The sequence below is a fragment of the Piliocolobus tephrosceles genome, unplaced genomic scaffold (assembly GCF_002776525.5).
Source record: "Piliocolobus tephrosceles isolate RC106 unplaced genomic scaffold, ASM277652v3 unscaffolded_41, whole genome shotgun sequence".
NCBI lineage: Eukaryota > Metazoa > Chordata > Mammalia > Primates > Cercopithecidae > Piliocolobus > Piliocolobus tephrosceles.
Window position 1 is genome coordinate 432,673 of NW_022325420.1, and position 21,837 is coordinate 454,509.

General features: G+C 37.1%; 1 protein-coding gene across 3 annotated transcripts in view; it reads right to left on the reverse strand.

Annotated features, from left to right (window-relative positions):
• Positions 1-7,644: 7,644 nt before the first annotated feature.
• The window catches only part of LOC113224831 (protein FAM3C), a 48,020-nt gene continuing 33,827 nt past the window's right edge, over positions 7,645-21,837 (reverse strand). For all 3 annotated transcript variants that reach the window (XM_026454347.1, XM_026454348.2, XM_026454349.2), the window contains 3 exons: positions 19,049-19,133; positions 10,250-10,376; positions 7,645-9,337 (listed from right to left, as the gene is read on the reverse strand). In XM_026454347.1, the coding sequence (XP_026310132.1) occupies positions 9,248-9,337; positions 10,250-10,376; positions 19,049-19,133 (302 nt within the window). In that variant the 3' untranslated portion in view covers positions 7,645-9,247. The remainder of the gene's footprint in view (positions 9,338-10,249; positions 10,377-19,048; positions 19,134-21,837) is intronic.

Here is a 21,837-nt window from a genome sequence, read left to right on the forward strand (position 1 = left end):
CACTGCAACATCTGCCTTCTGGGTTCAAGCAATTCTCCTGCTTCAGCCTCCCAAGTAGCTGGGATTACAGGCATGTGCCACCACGACTAGCTAATTTTTGTATTTTTAGTAGAGACGGAGTTTCACCATGTTGGCCAGGCTGATCTGAAACTCTTGATCTCAAGTGATCCACCCACCCTGGCCTCTCAAAGTGTTGGGATTACAGGTGTGAGCTACAGCGCCCGGCCATCACCTGTCTTATTGGCTGACAGCCTGCTCTTAGCCCATTTCCATCCCACTCCCAGTCATGGTAGAGGTAGCACCATGGTGCTCCTGGGAACACAATTCTGGGACCCAGTGTCTCCTATCTAGTCTAAACCACATTGCCCGCATTCACTAGGGCCCCTTATGTTGCAAGTAATGGAAAACTCAACCCAGACTGATTTAAACATTAAATGTGTTGACTCAGTAACTAAAAACTCCAAATTTGTGACTGGTTCAGGGGAAGCTTGATCCATAAGCTCACACCATGTTCCCTGGGCTCAGTTCTCTCTATCTCTTTAGGCTGGCTACTAGCCAAGTCTTCTACTTCAGGGTCTACGCGGTGCTGTGTCCCAACCTCTTCCAAACTCTCCCACCCCCAACATCTCCCGGCTCTCTACTTTTCTTAGCAACATGGCTGCCATGCTTCCAGACCTCACATTCTCCTACCTGTCACTCATTCTAAGGAAAGAGGGGTCCCATCCTCAAGAAAAGAAGTTCTTTTCTGGTTTGCTCACACAGATGGAAAGAAAATCTTTTCCTTCTCAGAGGGTTCAGCAAAGGTCTTCTGAGTCTCAATGGTTCTAATTGATTAAATGTGCCTCTCTGAAAAAATTACCATGACCACTGGGAGTTTTGGGTAAGCCGTAGCTACACTGATCCATTTTAAGGCCATCATGACCCTGGAAGTGGAAGTGGGATTCCCCGGAACTAAAATTACACAGCTGAGAATACAGAGGTTTTCCTAAAGGAAACCAGGGTGTTATGTTACAGTAAGGAGTACCTGGGTGCTGGGCATCAAAGATATTATATGCCTCAGTACTAGTGAGTTGTTTAGGAGACAGTTTTTGGTATCACATGGAGCTCACCCCAGACAAAGCAAGCCATAAGCACTGGGGATTATGTATGTGGGTACGAAGTGCTTTGATTTGTTTAAATACCTTGCATAATGTTAAAGGGCGAAGGGAGGTGCTCCAGTGGATTATTTTTCAATTTAGGAGTTCAACTTCTTTGTAAATTTGGAACTGCCTAATAAAGGCAATGGTAAGAGGCAATGATTCATCCTGAAACGAAGTCAAGAAAAACATATTAAACGATATTATCTGTAACATCTGGATTAGGAAGTTGAATAATTTTCCTGATAACAGTACTTTATACAACATTAACAACACATTAATTCTCTTTAATATAAACAACTGCATTATTTCTTTATTCACAATTTGGATAATAGTCATTTTGTTCTGTATTTTAAGAGACTATGATAGTTATATTAAAAATAACAATAAAATTTTAATTATACACATTAGATGCTGTGACCTTATATTTTGGCAGCTTTAAAACCATGTGATATGCACAGTAAGGATTTTAAAACACATTTTAATTTTCTCCAGGACTGTTAGTACTAATATGATATTTGTTTGTACTTAGTTTAAAAGGTGGAAACAGCAAAGCTTCTCATCAAAGTATTTATTTCTATGCAATTTGGTGAGTTGTTCATCCTTTTTGCATCACCTCCCAAAGGTCATCAAAGATTGAGAAATTCAACTCACTATTTAGAGGCAGGTAGTGACCTGGAACACTGATTACCTTAGGTGATTTGAGGGAAGAAAAATTTGAATCCTATCTCCAGAAACCTCAAATACTCCTCAAGACAAGCCCTTATTAAAGAAAGTTGACTGTCTCCTTTTTAAAATTAATTTAAATTTTGCTATAGACCAGATGTGATAAATCATGACATTTCTTGGGGGCAAGACGATGATGACACATAGCACGGCATGACAAGGAACACAGTGATACACCAGGAAAGGACTAATTTACTTTGAAAGAGTAAATAATATTAGCAAATACTTCCATAGCACTTAGCATATACCCGTATTAGTCTAAGTAAAAAATATAGAAAGAGATACATATAAAAATTCAATCTTCACAACAACCTTTTAAAGTAGGTACATTATTGTGGTTTTCATTTTACAGCCGAGGAAACTGAGACACACAGTAAGTTCCCAGCCCAAGGTCACACAAAATGATCTGGCTTCAATGTCTGTGCCCTTAACCACTACATTGTTATTGCGCTTCTCACAGTATCAAAATTGTCAGACTGTGTTTACAAACATATGCCATTTAAAGAGTTTAGGGGATTTATGAATGTAATGAAAGTTACAGGATGTTCTTCATGGTTTGGTTATATAAAACTTGGTTGAAAAGTAGGGAGCGAAGTGATGGGAGAGCTGAGATCTTAGAATTTACTATGAAATAAAATTAAAATACACTGCCTCTTGATTACTAAGCCCAAAGTGACTTACGCTGACTTCTATTTTAGATTGCAATGTGGCTAACAGTTGGATTGTGCAAGAATCTAACAACCATTCCAAAAGAAAATAACTAGGGGTAAAGATCAAACTAATTTAGTGTGACATAAAATAAATACTTACATCCTTTTTATTGTTGTGCTTACAGCCAAATGTTACATAAGGTGTTATTTTTAAAAGATGGATTAAAATTTACTATTTGTAATGGTTTACACTCATATCCAAAGGAAAACCACTGGAGGTGGTTTGCACCAGATTAAAACCTTTTGAAACAAAATCATACTAGCAAAAGTGGCCTCTCTTGTAAAGTAATAAAGGAGAATCAAGTCAACACAAACTAAAGTTTCATGTGTGACTTTATAATTCGCAGAGTAAGTAAAAGCATCTGATTCGTGTATGTGAACTGGAAAGGCAGAAATGGCAGTGGCTGAGGGCTGCCTTTTTCCCTGTCAGATGGCCATTCAGAACCATCACCGTAACTCTACTCCACAGATGCCAAGAAGCCTTTCCTTCTACATTTTAGTAACCACCTGACACCCATGATCATGGCCCACATTTTCTTGGCCCTGTTTAGCCAAGAATAAAGGGCAGATCCTTGTTGTAAAGGTAAACTGAGGCTGGAGCCGAACCGGGAACGAAGAAGACACAGGGCAAACGGCAGTGAGAATAGCCTTTTATTAGGGCTTGCGGGCGAGGTTCCTGGTCCAAAGGCGTGGGCCGAGGAAGTCGCGCTGAGGGAGGAGGGCAGGGGCTTCTTATAGCCTGAGAGGTAGGGAAGCTGGTCGTGCAAACAGGGCCTGGGGGGTCTTGAAACTGCTAGGGCAGGAGTTGAGTAAGGGTCACGAGGAAGGGGTCTTTGGAAACTGTTAACCGAAACTGCTGTTTACGAACTTGTGGAATGCAGGTGAGCTGCAGGTCATGGGGGAGTGTGGTTGCCCAGCCAGAACTCTGACGCATGTAAGTCTGCGGGTGTGTACAAGGGTGAAGGGAGTCTTTCACAAAAGGCCTGCTACGCCAGGTAACGCCGCCATGTTGGGTCTAGATTCCTGCCTAACACTTGTTGCCCCTAATTACTCTTTGGTGAGAGAAATATCACCAAATATACTAGTACATTTAAATATACCTCAAATTCTCTGGAAACCAATGAAAGGTGTAGATATACAAAATGGAAATCAATAACTACCTATGTATTGCCAGTACATAATCCTTACTTCCTCTTAGTCCTATCCACTGTCATTGTTTTATCTCAAACTCCCTGGCAAACAAGGTTCTATGCAAGACAAGAAATAGCATAGGACACAATAGCGAAATGGGAAACCTGCAGAAGTGAATGGGATAAATCCTCTCTATCACATCCCCTACTTAATGAGCACAGGAACTTTGCAAACTGAAAGATAAATTTCAGTTCTCAGTGTGAGAAATTATTTCCTTCACCGGCTTAAAGTTGTTTTGCTTTCCCCAAATGCCCAATTCATCATTTTTTGAGAAACTGTATTTTAAAATATAAGAATGATTTCAAAATTTTACTTGCCACAATTCCTGTGACTGTGCCTATATCCAACAGACCCAGTGCTTTAAAACCAGAGGGAACTTAATGCAGACTATTTCCATAATATAACTTTAACACCCTTTTGTAAGGTCTTAACAGTTCCACAAGAATTAGCTGTCAATCTCATTCTTGGTCAAAAGTTTCAGATTTCCATAGAAGTGTGGAGATGAGCTCACTTACCTTAAATCTTAAGTCCTTTCCCTAAGGGAGAACAGGAAGCCATTTGGGGCAGGCTGCACTCCCCAGGTAAGGAGGAGGCAGGTCTTAAGGCCCAGTTCTTGCTCATTCCTTACCCTTAAGGAAATCCTCACCAATTGACTCTCCTACTTCTACCCACTGAAAACCACAACTCTCAGGGAATACTGCCTTCTCTACTCACTAACCCAACATATTTCTAACCATAGCCCAACCATCATTTGCTTTTAAATCTCTCCTCTTCTCAGAGCTTGGACTCACAATGCATTCTCCTTGGGATTCCTTTCTGTTCTTGCCAAATAGAGCACATAATACTTCTGTAACCAGCCTTCCAAAAAAAACAGAGCACACAAAAGCTAAGTCGTTTTTGGAGTTGAAATTTAAAATAATTTGAGATTTCCATGTTAATACCAACATCTGTAAATAATAAAAAAAAAAATGCAAAATTCATGTGAAGTTTTACAATCAGAGAACTTCACAGGCTCACACTGGGCTTTTTGCTAAAAGATTCCCAAGGGTTAGCATTAGTCTCCTCTGCTTTGAGGGATATACTTATGAAAAACAGAGCAATTCTTTTCAACAGGTAGATGTCCACATCGGCCATCTTATTCCACGGGTGATACAGGAGGCTACAATTTGGTAGGGAAGTCACTGGCCTCACTGTTGAGTTTGTTCTGCATCAGAGAGGGCCAGCTGAGCCCCAGCATCTTCCCCACCATGATCAGATGCCACCCTGCCCTGCAGTGGGAATTGGGGTGGTGAGGTCATTAGGAGCAGGGATCAAGGTCTGCACTCTCTAGTGAGGCTCATCAACCAGCTGCTGCCACAAGAAGAGGTCAGCAAGGGCTCCCGGCCTCTTTGGCTTAAGTCACATACTTTCCTCTGAAGGCCAGACCAGCAATCAAGTAGAACCATTAAAAATGCTGGCTACCTGAAGATACACCAAAATACATGGAGATAAACTAACCATTTAAAATGCTAGCTACCTGAAGATAATACACCAAAATACATGGAGATAAACTAACCATTTAAAATGCTAGCTACCTGGAGATACATAAAAGCCTGAATTCTACCTGTGAAGGGGAGTTGGTGTCAATGTGTAATAAGTGAAAAGGCAGGCAGAATATGAAGTTGGAGGTTTGGAGGTCAAACTCAGGTGAAGAGATGAATGAATCCTCTCCCATGACCTTACTGCTCAGGTCATCTAATGGCTCCCTTCTGGCTGGGTATGATGGGACTGGAAAGCTAGAGAGGCTGACTTGTTACATCTTCTTTTGGGCTAAGATGCCTGTAAGACACATGGCTAATAACAGCAATACTAGCAGTTGCACTGAATGAGTACTTTGTGCCAGGCACTTTGGTAGGCACCACAAACATTCTGGTATTATCCCTGTTTTACAGGTGGACACTGACTTCCTCAAAGTCCTCAAGTAGTTCAGTGGAAGAGACGAATGTTCAGGCAAGTCTGCACTCTTAACCACTATGCCACACTGTCTCCCCGCTACAGCATTCTCTCCTCTTTAAAGGTTTTTCAGCCCTTTTTCTCTTTGGCTATCAAGTGAAGGAAATATGGGCAGACTATATGAAACATTATGAGCTTGCAGGTTGTAAGTCAATTTTCCCTGACTAAAGGAAGTATCTTTTATCAATTTAGCTTCAGATTCTTTCAATATTAAATGCACCCCAGTGGTTGGCACAACTGATGCGGAGCTGAACAGTGAGGTTAGTAATGGCAACAGGTTGCACCTGTGAACTAGTTGTACTGCGAAGATGTCTTCCCCATGCTAGCTTTGCTTATAAACTGCCATGGGACAAGCCCAAGAGAAACATCTCTTCTGTCTTTAACCTGAGAACTTCCCAGTCCCTTTTCCTTTCTGACCACTCATAGAAGAGATATCTAACTGTTCCAAGTGTTTCCCCAGTATAGCTTCCCTCAAGGTGTCTGCTCCCTCACTGGCCTGGAGGAAGGTTCTGATGGCAGAAGAGCCTCTTAGATTCCCTGGAGGGCTTTTACCATGCTGCCTGAACCATCCTTTGATGCTCTCTTCATGCTGTCTAGCAACAAATGACTGACACTCCCTCTCGAAGCCTGCTTACTTTTCACTCCATCTAGCCTTTGACTGGAAACTCAAAAAAAAAAAAAAAAAGGACAAAAAAAAAAAACCCAAAAAAACAAAAAGGATCACAATAAGGAGCAAGCAGAGAAAGGCATAAATTGAGAGAGTTTTGAGGGAAATAGAAATTAACTAGTTATAGCATATGATCATCAAAAATCAAGTATGTGGTAGAAAAATCATTCTGAAGAGAGAATCCTTTTGAAGAATGCAAGGGTGCAATCTGTTACTCTATAGCTCTACATTTACATGGATTTACTGCTGTACAAGAGGTTGAAATAATTGAAGAGGTTTAAGTGGCAAATCTTCTCCCTAATCAACACAAGCAACTTCTCTCATATTCCTTTGAAAAAGTATTCTAAATGAATTTCCAGTTTTAATTGCTCTACTAACTGAACACGGCACATTTTGCATTCAATTAAGGGACAGTTTGTTGACCAAACTGAAATTATAACTTTGTTGGTCAGGTTATTCATAATTTATGTAAATTTTTAAAGTATAAACAGCAATACAGGCTAAATGAACTCAGCTTTGATCTGTCATAAAATTATAAAATAGCTGATTCACTTAAAAACAAGTCGAATATAGAAAGAACAATGATAAATTTCACATTAATCCAATTAAATTCAGGAATATAAAGACTCTGGTTCAATTTTTCTTTAATTTCCCAAATACCACTTATTTTCCTGCTTTCTCTGTTCAATTTTAACATTCATATTACAATACACTTATTCTGGGACAGCATCGGATTACAAATAAAAAATATGCATCGATAAGCCCATAAGCACCATTTCAAATACTATGTCCATGTTAATTTGATTTTAACAAAGAAAATTCTTAACATTAAATGAGCACTGTTTCATGTCTAAAACCGATTTTAAAGAGGTATCTGAAAATGTAGTATAAAGTTATTGCTTTCAAGTTAAGTTGGCACAATCTATACAAGATTGAACTGAGACAAAAGGAAACCACAGCAGTTACATAACCAATCTTTGTCTTCTTTTGACATTTTATATATCGGGAAAATCTATCCTTTTACAGTCTTAATAAAAGGGCTTTTCCTGCCATCTACTTAGCTTCTTACATGTTAAGATACATTGAGGATATTACTATTTTTAACCACAGCAACAATTTTTTTCCAAGTTAGTATAATAAATACTTGAAAAACCTTGTGTGAGTTTTTGTGAAGTTCTGTAGGTGTATTACTTTGCTAGATAATACAAAAAAAAAAAAAAAATTCACAAAGCAAAACCAAGAGTATTTATTTTCATTATTTAAAAAAAAGTGACATTTATTTCACAATCCCTGGAACTGTAAAATAACTATTCCTTTAATTTACAGAATTGAGAGAAGTATTTTAAATGTCAAAATACACATGCTGAATGTGATTTAGCATATAAGCACCAAAAATCCCAAAAGTATACAAAAATTGTTTAAACATATAAGGTGCATTTATTCATGAATTACATTCAGTTTGAAGGAAGAAACAGTACTCCAAAGTTCATCAATATTTAAGAAATTATCTGAATAGCTTCCAACTTGGTTTACAGCTAAATAACAGATACTGCTTTTAGGATTTTTTATACAATCCATCTAAAATTTAGGTTCGAAATTTAAGTGCTGCCTTACATTATGAATGGCAGTTTGATCACTAAATTTATGTTCCAGTTTGAGATATTTCATTACACAACATATATTTAATGCCCTGAAAACTTCTGCTTAAAAACTGAGTTAGTGAACATCTGAAAGTAACAAAAAAGATAGATCTTCTATATTTTTATGTAGAATTGGGTATAAAGTCATTTGGGGTCAAACACAATTATTTTTTAAATGTTATCAGTCCACCCAGTAATGAGAACTTTTATAAATAAGACACTATAGCTTCGGGCAATAACTGCTATTATGAAGTTAGATAAACACAGGATTAATTTCTTGGTTTACAAATCAAAATTATTGTGATATTAAAGCATGCCTCCTTCCAAACCACTTGGTCAATGCTGATAACAATTAAGAAAAACATATGCTAGTATTGCTCTAAATATACTGACTTAGCTGTCCTGAATGACCTAATTAGGTTGGGGAGGGGACTTGGCCTGGTTCTCCAGTTCTGTAAAACTGCCACCTCCAGCCTCACTCTAAATAGCTTATACAAAATCAAGTTATTCCAATAGCTAACACAAATCCAGCAAGCTGTGGTCCTAAATGCCATCTACATTTACATATTTACTTCTTTACTGTGTACATTAAGAATTTTGTTGTGCTTTTTCACATATCCGATGTGTGTTTTCATATTAAACATTCCTCAGTTTCTTGGGAAGGAAAGAAAAAGATCATGAAAAGAGGTACATCAGGAGAGTCGGACTGTAAAGTAACATTACACACACAACTAGCCAAATCTCTTTTTTAATTTAAAAGATAATGTCACCACAAGGCAATATATAGAGGTATAAAAGAAAATAAAGTATCCACCCTAAAATCCATATTATTCCATGATATTTTCACAGCAACTAGTATATATATCAATATATTTTTCACGATCCATTCAGTTACACATTGGGTATGCTTTTAGAATTTAAAATATGTATTACCACAGCAGACTAAACATTGTACTTTTAGGGAAATGTGCAGAGACATGGTTCAGTGATTTGATCATTGTGATGACTATTTACAATGCTATCTATTTACGTTAGCAATAAATAATCCTGATATCAAAAGAGACAATACTCATGCACACACCAAGATGGCTGCATGCTCTTAAAATATTTACACATAGCTCTGCCATTTACAGCTCTCCCATTAATAGTGAAAGTGCGCTTTCTTCAATTCTCTCCACATTTCCATTAGTCTTGCTTCTGGGGGATGCATCCTTCCATTTCTACAACTTCAGGCCATCCTTCATATTTGTTTGTATCCTTATTGTTCTTTATGTGCTATTGGAACACAGTAATAATACACAGTTTAAAAAACCTTTGTAAACTGCTGATTTGCAGTAACATTTTACACATTCTCATTTCAATAATACTCATGTCAACAATGAGTTCATATAAATTACTGGTCAAGATATTAAATGAGTGACTCTCAGGCTGTATCACATACATGGCAGACCTTCAAATAACAGCTGAAAGAATACATTGCAGATGCTTTTAAAGGATTACTTGCTAGTCAAAAACTAACATTTACATTCTACTAAGTTCTAAAATATTTCCAAACTTAAGTGATTGTAAAATCCAAAGCTCAATTAAAATCCTTAATAATTAAAGCTTCCTAGAAGGCTTAAGGTAGGTAATCCTATTCCAACGCATTGTCCTGTAGGAAAAAATATTCCTGTGCAGAATTTTTAAGTTTTGAATTTAAAAGTATGATGGTTATTTCAAATAACTGATTACCAAGAATTTATGACAAATATATGATCATATTTACTATCTGCTTTATCTGATTTTCTTTTTTTTTTTTTTTTTTTTGAGACGGAGTCTTGCTCTGTCACCCAGGCTGGAGTGCTGGAGTGCAGTAGCCGGATCTCAGCTCACTGCAAGCTCCGCCTCCCGGGTTCACGCCATACTCCTGCCTCAGCCTCCCGAGTAGCTGGGACTACAGACGCCCGCCACCGAGCCCGGCTAGTTTTTTGTCTTTTTTAGTAGAGACGGGGTTTCACCATGTTAGCCAGGATGGTCTCGATCTCCTGACCTCGTGATCCACCCGTCTCGGCCTCCCAAAGTGCTGGGATTACAGGCTTGAGCCACCGCGCCCGGCCTATCTGATTTTCAAATAGCTGGGATGGGAATATGTACCGTAAGGTTTCACAGAATTTGTTTTTGTTAATTCTGAGAGTCTAAGACACTAACCTGTTCAAAAGGGCTTTTTGTCTTAATGCCCTTCCCACCACAGAAGACCCAGTTGTCTCTAAAACCAAGATTAGTAATAGATGTGCTCCCCAATTCAGCAATGAGCCGCCGTGCCTCATCATTGAGTCTTGAAGAGGGAGAGAAAGAATACAACAATAAACAGAGGGTACTGTATGCTAATACTGATTCACTAGGATATTAACACAAAACATGAGACAAAATGAGACTTTAAATAACAGAACATTTTGGAAAGTAACTTTTTTTTCACAGAGTAACATTTCTACCGGTTGAATTATCTAGTGACAAAAGACATGAAATCCAACAATTAATTTTAAGTTTATTCTATTAGAAAGTACCTGTTAGAGGTACATCAGGAGAGTTGGACTGTAAAGTTAGGTTTTTATTTCACAACAACAATTCACCTTCATTTAACTTTTTAAATTACACTCATCAAATACATAAGGGATACCACAGTTAGTAGATGTCTACTCAGGCTAATCCAAGGTCTTAAGCAATCAATATTTTTATAAAATTAATAATATTTTTGAATCTCCACTAAACTCTCTGTAAATTACATTTGACCAGAATAAAGGTAAATGCTGACAAAAATCTGTATGTTTCTAACACAACGTTTTATTTAAAACAAAATGAATTTTGAGAACAGGGATATAAATTGTACTTCAGTGATAACTGCCAAGTGGTTACTTAATAAAAATGAAAATATTAACCACACAGCAGCTAAATGCCTACTAGCAGGAGGAGGAGCAGTGACAAAAGTCAACCACTAGGGTAACTATTAATTGAAAGATGTCACTAAAAAATGTTGTGTAAGTGATCATCCTAATGTTCAATGATTTTCTTTCCTTTATCTCTAAGGAGAAAAGAAATTCAGTAGATAAATGCTAGCTAGAGAGCTTAAAAAAAAAAAGAAGAAGAAATTAACTAAGGGCCACCTGTACACCTATTTGGCACTGAGTCCTAAATACTGCGCAAAAGACAGCTCTAATAAGTCACTTAGAGAGGTTTGTTCTGCTAAAACCTGAGGCAAGGCAAGTTTTATACTTTCAAACAGCAGGAAAGTCAGTGAGGAAGGTACTTATTCATTCTACAGTGTTCTTTCAAACCTCTCATGCTAGTATCAGTTAGCTCCTTTAATATCTTAGTGAAAGAAACACTACATAGAACAGTTCTCATTTAACTAAAGAAAAAGGGATACTCATGGTTTTTTTAAAAAAGCTTCATAAAACAGGAAAGAACTACATATATCATTAAACTTTCGTGATTGATGTGAACCACATCCGTGGGGTCTGTGGAGCTGTTTTGGCCACAGCCTGGGCACTGCTGTCCACCTGGAGGAAGTTCACTAGAATCAACAAGAAAACAAGCCATAGCCTGTGGAGTATTTAGCCTTTCAGATTCACCTCCTATATAAAGTGGTACATTTATAGCCAAGTGAACTAAAAAGAAGTGAAATGACAGTGCAGAAGAACCAATCTCAGCCTCTGTGAAGATTGTGAGGACTTCACATGAAATCTGTGCATATGCGCTGGTCTTCCCTCCACAGTTCCTCTGCAGCTGTTTCCTGTGCCCATCCTTACATGAATTATCCATCACTTTTCACTTGTTTGCTCACTTGATAAGCAACCTTTGTGCTAGAGGGAAATGCCCCAAAACTGTCACCTGAACCTTGTTTTCTTGTTTCCAAATGCTACTGGGATGCCATGGATCTAAAAGACTGTCAAATTCCACTTGTGTAGTTTATTCAAATGTTCTATTTCTAATTATCTTATACAAGTCCACACTTGCATCATCAGCACTAGCAATGAGTTTTGCTGCTGTAACAAGAATAAATAGTATTGAAATGTGCAGAGCACAGGCAGCAGGCTCAGTGGTCAGCTAAGTGGACTGCCTCCTGCAGAGAGGCTTTGGGGTTCCATTCACATTTACATCTCAAAAAAATGATAACTGACACCTCGCAGGCCTTTAGGGTGGCTCATAAACAGCGGAAATAATGAATGTGAAGTTCACAAATGTTAAGAGATTGCTTTATACAGGAAAAACTCCCTGCAAAGTAGGAGGTTATCCAAATGCAGGTCTAGCCCCCTGCCAAAAGTAAAATCTTATCCAAGAATTTTGCAACAACTAAGAAATATGTTGAAGGGCAGTCAGGCATTCTGATTTTTGTACTCCTGAATTTCAGAAGTGACCATTATGATCTGTATAAATAAACCAAGCTGACTTACAATCAAGCCAGAGATCTAGGAGAAACTTAAAGACTGAGCTTTATGTTTTAACTCCATTAATCTTTTTCCTTGCTTTTCCATTAGAAGATAATGAGATCCTGTGCAGATACGCATTAACATAGCAGGCCTAAGTTTAGAAAGGCCTACTAGCAAGACTGACCCCTGGCTGGCATCTGGCCACTTGGATTTGGGGAGGGCTCCTATCATTTTCAAAACTGTTAAGAATGGTTCACTGTGTCTAAACTGTGGGCAAAAACAATGCAATTTATGCTGAACACTTGTTTTCTCTCTGGGAGTCTGGTATTTTGGAACAGGTTAGGCAGAGGGTGCCTACATGACCAGCCCCTAATAAAATCCCTGGGCACTGAGTCCCTAATAAGCTTCCTTGCAGGCAACATTTCCCGTGTGTTGTCCTAATTGGTTGTTGGAAGAATTAAGCATGTCCTGTGTGACTCCACTGGGAGAAGACTCCTTTTCTCCCCCTAGACTTTGTCCCATGTACCTTTTCCCTTTGCTGATTCTGCTTTGTGTATTTTTGCTTTAACAAATCACAGCCATGAGACCTACTGGAGAACTGTCAAAACTGGGGGTGATTTGGGGGACGTCTAACACATAGCCCTGTGTATATCTAATTAGAGTTTTACAACAAGATGATTTTGTCAATGACTTCGAACACTTTCTGATCTGCCTATATAAAATTTGGTGGATTATTTTATTATTATTTTTAGATATCTTCTATTTAAGTAAAAAAAAAAAAAACTTTACATTTCAAAAGTTTAAAATCATGTAACATAGCCAGTATTTAATTGAATAGACAGGAAATGTCAAAATGCCCCTTTTTAAAAAAAGTCAGGGCAGCAAATATATTTTTATATAGCATAAAGGCTGGAGATACAAGCTTTTTATTCCACATAGGAGCACCCTGAGTTTGAGAACGGTATCAGGTTTTGCTAGAAGACAATCTAACGCTGCCCAGAGGCAATCTAAACTAGAAAGGGAGGAAGTGAGAACTGGACGCAGGAGTCTGTGGGTTCTGCCTCAATCCTTGCTGGGAAAGGAGGCTCATCGGACAGTCCTACAGTTGCACCATCAAACCAAGCCAATACTGCCTTTCTGGAAGCACAGAAAGCAAGAAGGACAATATTAACGGCTCAATTCTGATTAATAGGGAAGAACAAGTTGGGAAGGAGAAATGTCAGAAACTCTGGAAGAAAATCACCATATTACCTCAGGGCGTTGAAGAGTAAGAAATGCTAAGGCAGAAATGGCGACCCAGCCTAGACTTTAGAGAGAACATATTATACAAAGTTCAGATTAGAAATTTCTATGAGGGAATACGACTCTTTAAAAACAAACAGAAAAACTCTGTAATTTTCACTATACAATTGCTAACACTCCCAGAAAAAAATGGAGCATAGTTTCTAAATTAGTGCTACCATAGAGGAATGTTTTATGATGGGCTCAAACTTAAGAAAGGACGTGTGCAAAAATACAAAGCAAACCACATTACTAATGACAACATTTTTAATACTACTCACCAGGAAGACCTGTAGTGCTCAGAATGAGATGAAACTCATAAAATTATTACAAGACACAGAAACAGCTTCTGCTACTAAGTGTGAATAACAAAGGGACTCACTGTTTCACGAGAATGATATATCATCAGATCAAAGCATGACTATCTTTTCCAGGGAGGCAAACATTCTTTGATCAACATAAAAAGGGAATAGTAGCTCAAGGAGTCCATATAAGTGCTCTAAAGTAAATTTAAGCCTCCAGTCCTGTAAACCCCCTCCCCAGCTCCACACTTTTAGATTGTAAAGGAACTTGTTGAAATAATCATCAAGGTAGTGTCAGTTATTTCAGAAGCATCATGGAAAATAAGAGATGCTAAGACATTAAAAGTAAAATATCCCCGTTTTCAAAAAAGGCAAGAAAATTTCAGAAATAATGGTCCAATAAAACTAATGTGAATTCCTACCAAAATCCTTGAAGGGATGACAAGAAGATCCTGCGAGCATTAAAAAGCAATAAGGAAAGAAAGGGGAACAAAGGGAAACTAGTGGGAAGGACAGGGAAATAAGTAAAGCCAAGTTAACGTCATCTCAACTATTTCAGCTTTTGAAGAGGTTTTCAGGCAATAGATCAGGGTATTGTAATTAGCACAGTCCGTGAATTTCAAGTGAGCATATGACAGTCTCAGAAAATAACCTCTATGAATAAAATAATGAAATAGCAGCTGGATGGTATTCCTAGTAGGGTACACTGGCAGCTGTCTGAAAAGCAGTTTCTGCAGTTGATTAAAAGATGCATCCCTTGGAGGAAGCCTCTAGCAGGGTGGCACACCACCCTTGGTAAACATTTTTATCAATGACTTATATTTAGACATAAGCATGACTTTGGAGAGAGTACAAAGCCTGGATCGTGGAAACTTCACAGGACGAATGTCAGAATCAAGACCAAGTGGGCCTAAATCAGCAAAATTAAATTTAACAAGGATAAATGAAAATAAAGGCCTTCATTTAGATTAAACAAAATCAAGTTCTGAATGAAGAGGAAGACCTGATTTGACAGTGGTTTAGGAAAAAAAAAAAAAGCCTGAGATCAAATAAAAAGATCTGAGAATTTAACTTGACCAAAAACTCACGAGCCAAAAATGTAATGTGACTGTTTAAAGAAAACTAATACAATTCTAGTCTGCATGAATATTCAAAGAAATGTAATCTCTAAAACATGGTAAGCTAGCATCTGCATTGTACCTTGTACTGGCCAGACCACATCTGGAACCCTGTGTTTGATGTGATGCATTCATTTTAAGAGAGACAATAATCAACTGGAGAATGCCTAAGAAATCCAGCCAGGAGGATGAAACAAATTAGAAATTATACATGATAAAAAGTTAAAAGAGCCTGTGTATTAAGCCGGAAAAAGAGAAAACTAAAAGAAAAATACCAGTTAGCTTCAAATACCTGAAGTATCAAATGATTTGGGGAATACACTTACTGTTTTGTTATTCCATCTATCCAAATTAAAGAACATCAGGCAGAATTTAGAGGGAGACCACTCCGAGAACATAACATTGTCTTGTGAATATTTTGTTTCGATCTACTTCAAATGGAGAAATAAAAGGGTACTGACACATTAAGTAGGTAGGGCGTTAAGTAGAGGTATTCATAGAGAACAAGGGAATCTTGCCCAGGCTCCAATGCTGCTCTTTAGGTGACCTTTAAGATCCCTTCTTACTCCAAGACATTCATATTGAAGCCCTTCACTTAGGCATAACATGTCATAGAGTATTCTCTCCAAAAGGAAGAATACAATTGGCAAGTTTAGCTTGCTCATTCAAACCCTTATCTCCTTTACAAACAAAGAACAACTTATTTTAGTAAGGGTCGGGGTGGAAAGTAGGCATCATTAGATAACTGTACTCCCTGAAGTGTAAGTTTTCTTAGATGTAAGTTTTTCTCTATCTTGCTTTTTAAATGGGCTTCATAGAACCAAGAAACACCATGATTAACAAAGGAAAAGAAGTTTCTTTAGGGCAGAGCTTCAGAGCCATTCACTGTGAATCCCGAAAAGGTGTACAATATAAGGCACCATCCTCAAACTTCTTTGACCATTACATGTACTTGTAAAGGACCGGGGTTCTACCAAACACACTCTGGGAAATAATGTGATGAAGATTAGTCCTAGTCAATCTGCTGAAGTTCACAGCACTGCAAAATGGGCTCATCATGATTAAAAGAAACTAGGATCAGAGACAACGAGAGAGAGAGAGCTAGGTACTGCTTTCTCTGGTCAACATGCCACCCAACTTTCTCTCTTGGACAGAGCTGGGACATTCCATTTACACACTTAACTTTCTTGAGTATAAGTGGAAGAAAATGAGGTAAAATTCAATGGCCTTAAATAAGGAAAAGCCATAATACATCAGCAGCAGTAAGCAAAATTTCTATTCATATGTAAGAGAGGGTATATAACACAACTGGTAAATCACTGCAAATGTGCCACAATCAGACACCTGCCAAGATAAAAGGTATATATATATATAATAGATGTAGATTGCTTTTCATAAGGATGTTGTCCGTTTCAGTATAAAAGATATGACGCTTACAATTTCTTTTACCAGTATTTAGAAAAAGGAAATATTTGAAATATAAATTCATGTGCCCCAAACTCATACAACTCAATTCATTTAAATTCACAGAAGATGAATCATATATTGACCAAGTGACCAAATGTAAGGAAATTAAAGTTTAGATTTTTCCTTTTGCCCTAGAGGTTGAACTGTCTCTTCCAAAGATGCTTTTGGTGCATTTAATGGGCACCAAAAAATAGCAGTTAAAAAGTAAACATCATTCCTCCCCTAGTTCTTTGTTGTGGTTACAATTTATTATTAGCATATTAGCAGATTAAGGGGAGCAATTCTGATTCCCATTAGGTATAACAAAATAATCTGGTGAAAAAAGGAGGTCATGTTTGTCAATTCAGAAAAGTGGGGCGTTCTCTTTTTAATGTTAAAACTTCAAATTTAACACATAATAGCCTATTCTCTCAGCAAAAGCAAATAGTTAGCTACCTGTTTTCTGATGAGAGCCTAATTACATCATGTTTCATTCTATTTAAATGGATGAAAATGCTTGAATAGGCAAGTTTTATGTTAACCTTCAATGTATGGATTTAATACATTCTTAGTTGAACCAGATAAAATGCACAATGTCAATGAAATTACTTCAGCTTACAACCATTTATAAAGAGCACTGTTTTCTTCATGTAAATCTGTGATAATGTAGCTATAAAATAATATTTATAAAAATCAATACATTAAAAAGACATGGCACATTTCTGTATAAATCTTGTAGTATTAAGGCTCTGTCAATTAAGCTCTATAAAGGATGTTTTTTTATCCTTGATAAGTCATCTTAAGAAAAGTCAGAGAAAAATTATTTTTTTCTAGAAAGAAGAACATTAAAGGGGATTTAATCGCAACCAGAGAGGCATGAAGTATAATTACTTTTATAAAACAATTTTAAAATACTTGAAATAGTGTCTTTTTGGAACAGAGATAAATAGGTCAAGTGAATGGAACAGAACAGAAATCCCAGAGATAAAGCCACATCTACATAGGAACATAGGCATTGTATGTCATGGGGAAATTACAAAGGGGTTTTTAAAAATACATGAAAACAGTGAAATCACTGGAAGAGAAAAATCTAAATATCTAATCTGGAGGTGGAAAAATACTTCTCAAGTATACAAGTAGATCAGACTGACAGAAAAATCCATAGACTATATAGGCATTAGTCTAAAATTCTAAAATTCAAAAGGCACCCTACACTAACACAAAAGCAAATAATGTACAATAAATACATTTATTTTTACATTAGAAATGGTTAATATCCTTAAAACATAAAGGAGTCTTACAAGTCAATATAGGCCAAGCTGAATGGTCAAAAGACAATTTACATAAAAGGGTAAAAAAAAAAAAAAACACTTGTGAAAGAACTCCAATCTCAATGATAAAGGCATAGTAAACTAAGATACCTTTTCAAACTCTTAAAATAGAAACTTAAAAAAATTAACAATCGGTGCCATGGAACTTCTGAGAAAAATATAAAATTGGTAAAAAATTTTTAAAAATCCATTTTTAAAAACATGTGGCACATCCTTTAATTGATCATTTCCACTTAAAAAAAAAAAGTCTACCTTAAAGAAATAGATATGGACTGTTTAAACTTTTCTAAGACAGTATATTTTGCTAAGTATGAAAACTGGAACTAGCCTGGGTCCAGCAATAGGCAGCCCATTAAACAGGTTATAAATCATGACATTTTAAAAACCAGACTAGGCAGACATAAACAATTTTTTATAAAGAATATTTAATAATAAGCAGAAATATTCACCACGTAACTGAAGAGATGTGCTATAAATACTAGCATTCTAAATAGTTAAAACCAAAAAAACACGTGTGTTAAGTCATCTGGAATGGAAACTAAAATATCAACATTTACAGTGGGTAGTGAGATGGACTGGAACTTGGTCTCTTTGCGCTTTTCTGTATTTTCCAAATTTTTACAACATATACTATTTTAAGAAAAAGCTAAAAAAGTATTATTTACTAAACTTATTTAAAATATAGCACACTTGCATCTTTGACAATTAGCTCAATTTCTTGAAATTTACCCTAATGACATAATAATAGGGAAACTTTTAAATAAAGGTGAGCCCACAACTGCTGATGAACCATAAAAGTGCTACTGAAGAATATTAATGCCAGGAAAAACAATTTCAGAATGTTAAAAAGCAGAACATGAAAGCATAAAAAATGTTATATAAGATGTGATTCTAATTTCATGACAATATATGTGTGATAAACGTTTATACAGAAAACCAGGAAGGAGTCAAAGTTAAAAAAAAAAAAAAATGTTAGTTGTGTTTATCTGGTATTTGATTACTTTGCTCTATGTTACAGATTTTTTTTTAAATGAAAATGTATTGCTTTCGTAATTACAAATTATAGCTCCAAAAAGTTCTGTAAAGTTTCAAGTTTACATACTTGGTTGCTCCATCATCATATGTTCCCATTAAAACTATTGTTCCATCTTGTATGGCCTTCAGAAACTCAATAAATGGTGCCACATCTGAAGGAAAAGAAAGGGTTGAGGTTTTTAAAAAATGACCCTCTTGATAATCTCTAAAAGTAATATTATAAAACATGAAGTATCTGTAAAGCAATAATGTAATCCAAAAGACAGACAAATCTTATTAAGAGTTTAAAAACTGTTAAGTTTGTCCCTTAATATAATCCCAGCATCAACTTACAATTTCCCATTCCTGATTTATCCTGTGTCTTTTGTACTGATATTTCTGGGGCTAAGTGAAAAATATCATAGCAAAGTCATGTTAAAGCATGACTTATGAAGTAAGAAATTTAGAGATCTCTCAGATTTGAACAATTGAGATCCTGAAAAACCTTATTCTGGGGTCCATGCATAAACTTAAGGAGTTTATGCATGGGAGGTTTCCGGACTCCCTAAGTGTATGTAAAATTGTTTGTATGGGCTGAGCACAGTGAATCACATCTGTAATCCCAGCACCTTGGGAGGTCAGGGCTGGGGCTCGCTTGAGCCCAGAAGCTTGAAACCGGCCTGGGCAATATAGTGAGACTTCATCTCAACAAAAAAATTTAAAAATCAGCTGAGCTTAGGTGGCATATGCCTGTAGTCCTAGCTACTCAGGAAGCTGAGACAGGAGGACTGCTTTGAGGCCAAGAGGTGGAGGTTGCAGTGAGCTGAGATCACACCACTGCACTCCAGTCTGGGTGACACAGCAAGACCCTGTCTCAAAAAAAAAAAAAAAAAAAAACACACACACATACAAAACGAACAAAAGCATAACATTGTTTATATAGGTACTTCACTAGAAAGAGGATACACAGCTTTTCTCCGATTCTCAAAGATACCTGTAATTTTTAGAAAATCTAAAAATACATATAGGCACAGATTTAAAGGATATTTTAGGTATATCACTTGCTATAAACTGGGAGAAGGAATATAGGTTAGGTGATCACTAAAAGCCCAACTAATTGTAGCAAATATTACCATCACTACTCATTTTATCTACCAAATCAAAATCCACAAGGACCCCAAAATAAACCACTTCAGTGACTATAAACTGTTGATGCCACATATATAGGTCAGATTCTACAAACCACTTAACATCTTGAACTCTTTACAGTGTCAGGATTCCTTATAGCTCTGAAGTCTAATTCAACTCCAAAACTGGGTTACTTCAAATGTACTCAGTTTCTTTCCACAGCAAAGATTCCAAAGATTTTTGATAACTGATTATATTTCATAATAGCATTTTCAATTCAAAAAGATATAACAAGGCAGCTAACAAATTACTTCCACTGAAATGCAAAGGTGGCAATAAACTGCAACAATTTCCTAACTAGAAGAATGCTTCTAGCGGTAATTAATCTACCTGTGACAAGAGAAATAGGGAATACCAGAGCTCCTGGTCACATGACTGATTTCAACAACAGCTTTGTAACACTGTTTCTATCAGCAAATTTTGGCAGGACCAATTTATGCCTTTAGAATCTAAAATTGATGGTCACATTTTAAGTTTATACAGCTTTGACAGCTGTGCAATGTTGTCCTAACCTTATTTAAGAACAAAATAATATACGGCATCTTTTTTTTTTGAGATGGAGTCTCACTCTGTTGCCCAGGCTGGAGTGCAGTGGCATGATCTCGGCTCACTGCAACTTCTGCCTCCCCGGTTCAAGGGATTCTCCTGCCTCAGCCTCCCAAGTAGCTGGAACTAAAGATGCATGCCACCACACCTGGCTAATTTTTGTACTTTTAGCAGAGATGGGGTTTCATCGTGTTAGCCAGGATGGTCTCCCTCTCCTGACCTCATGATCTGCCTGCCTCAGCCTCCCAAAGTGCTGGGATTACAGGCGTGAGTCATCGTGTCCGGCTATGTGGATCTTATTACAAGCTGAAGATATGTTAGAAAAGCTAAATTATCTGAGAACCCCTAACATGAATTTCAGGAAGCCTAATAGCTGTTGGTTTCTAGGGAATATATAAATGGAATGGGGAGGTGCAGAGGAGATGCTCATACTGACAAATCTCCCAAATTACAGAATCGAAAGATAAACCAGTGTTGGCCTCCCTTCAAACTTGAGGAAAAAAACCCATCCTTCTGGGCAGCGTTCTTCTTTGGGGTGCCAGTCCCTTGCCTCTGCATGCTGGTAACTTCTTCCCACTCCTTGTGGGACTTCCAAATATGGAAAGGGAAAATATGTGTGGATTGCTTTACATCCAGTCAACAAGAAAGAAAATTCTATTTCTTCCCTCAAATATTCATCTACCTAAAAAATTAGCCACAAGTCAGAGGGTAGAACTGTGATGAATAACAGGATTGCTTTTCTAAAACTGATAGTTTATCTTGTCTTTCTAATGCTCCTAGTTATGATTTATTTTTAAGACTGAAAAATCACATGTAAAAAAATCAATTCCCATCACTTAGGAATGCTTACATTGGTCATTCTTATTCTTCTTCTTCTTATTCTTCTTCTTCTTCTTCTTATTATTATTATGCTTTAAGTTCTAGGGTACATGTGCATAATGTGCAGGTTTGTTACATATGTATACCTGTGCCATGGTGGTGTGCTGCACCCATCAACTCGTCATTTACATCACGTATAACTCCCAATGCAGTTTACATCAGGTATAACTCCCCCCTCCCCATAATAGGCCCTGGTGTGTGATGTTCCCCTTCCCAAGTCCAAGTGATCTCATTGTTCAGTTCCCACCTATGAGTGAGAACATG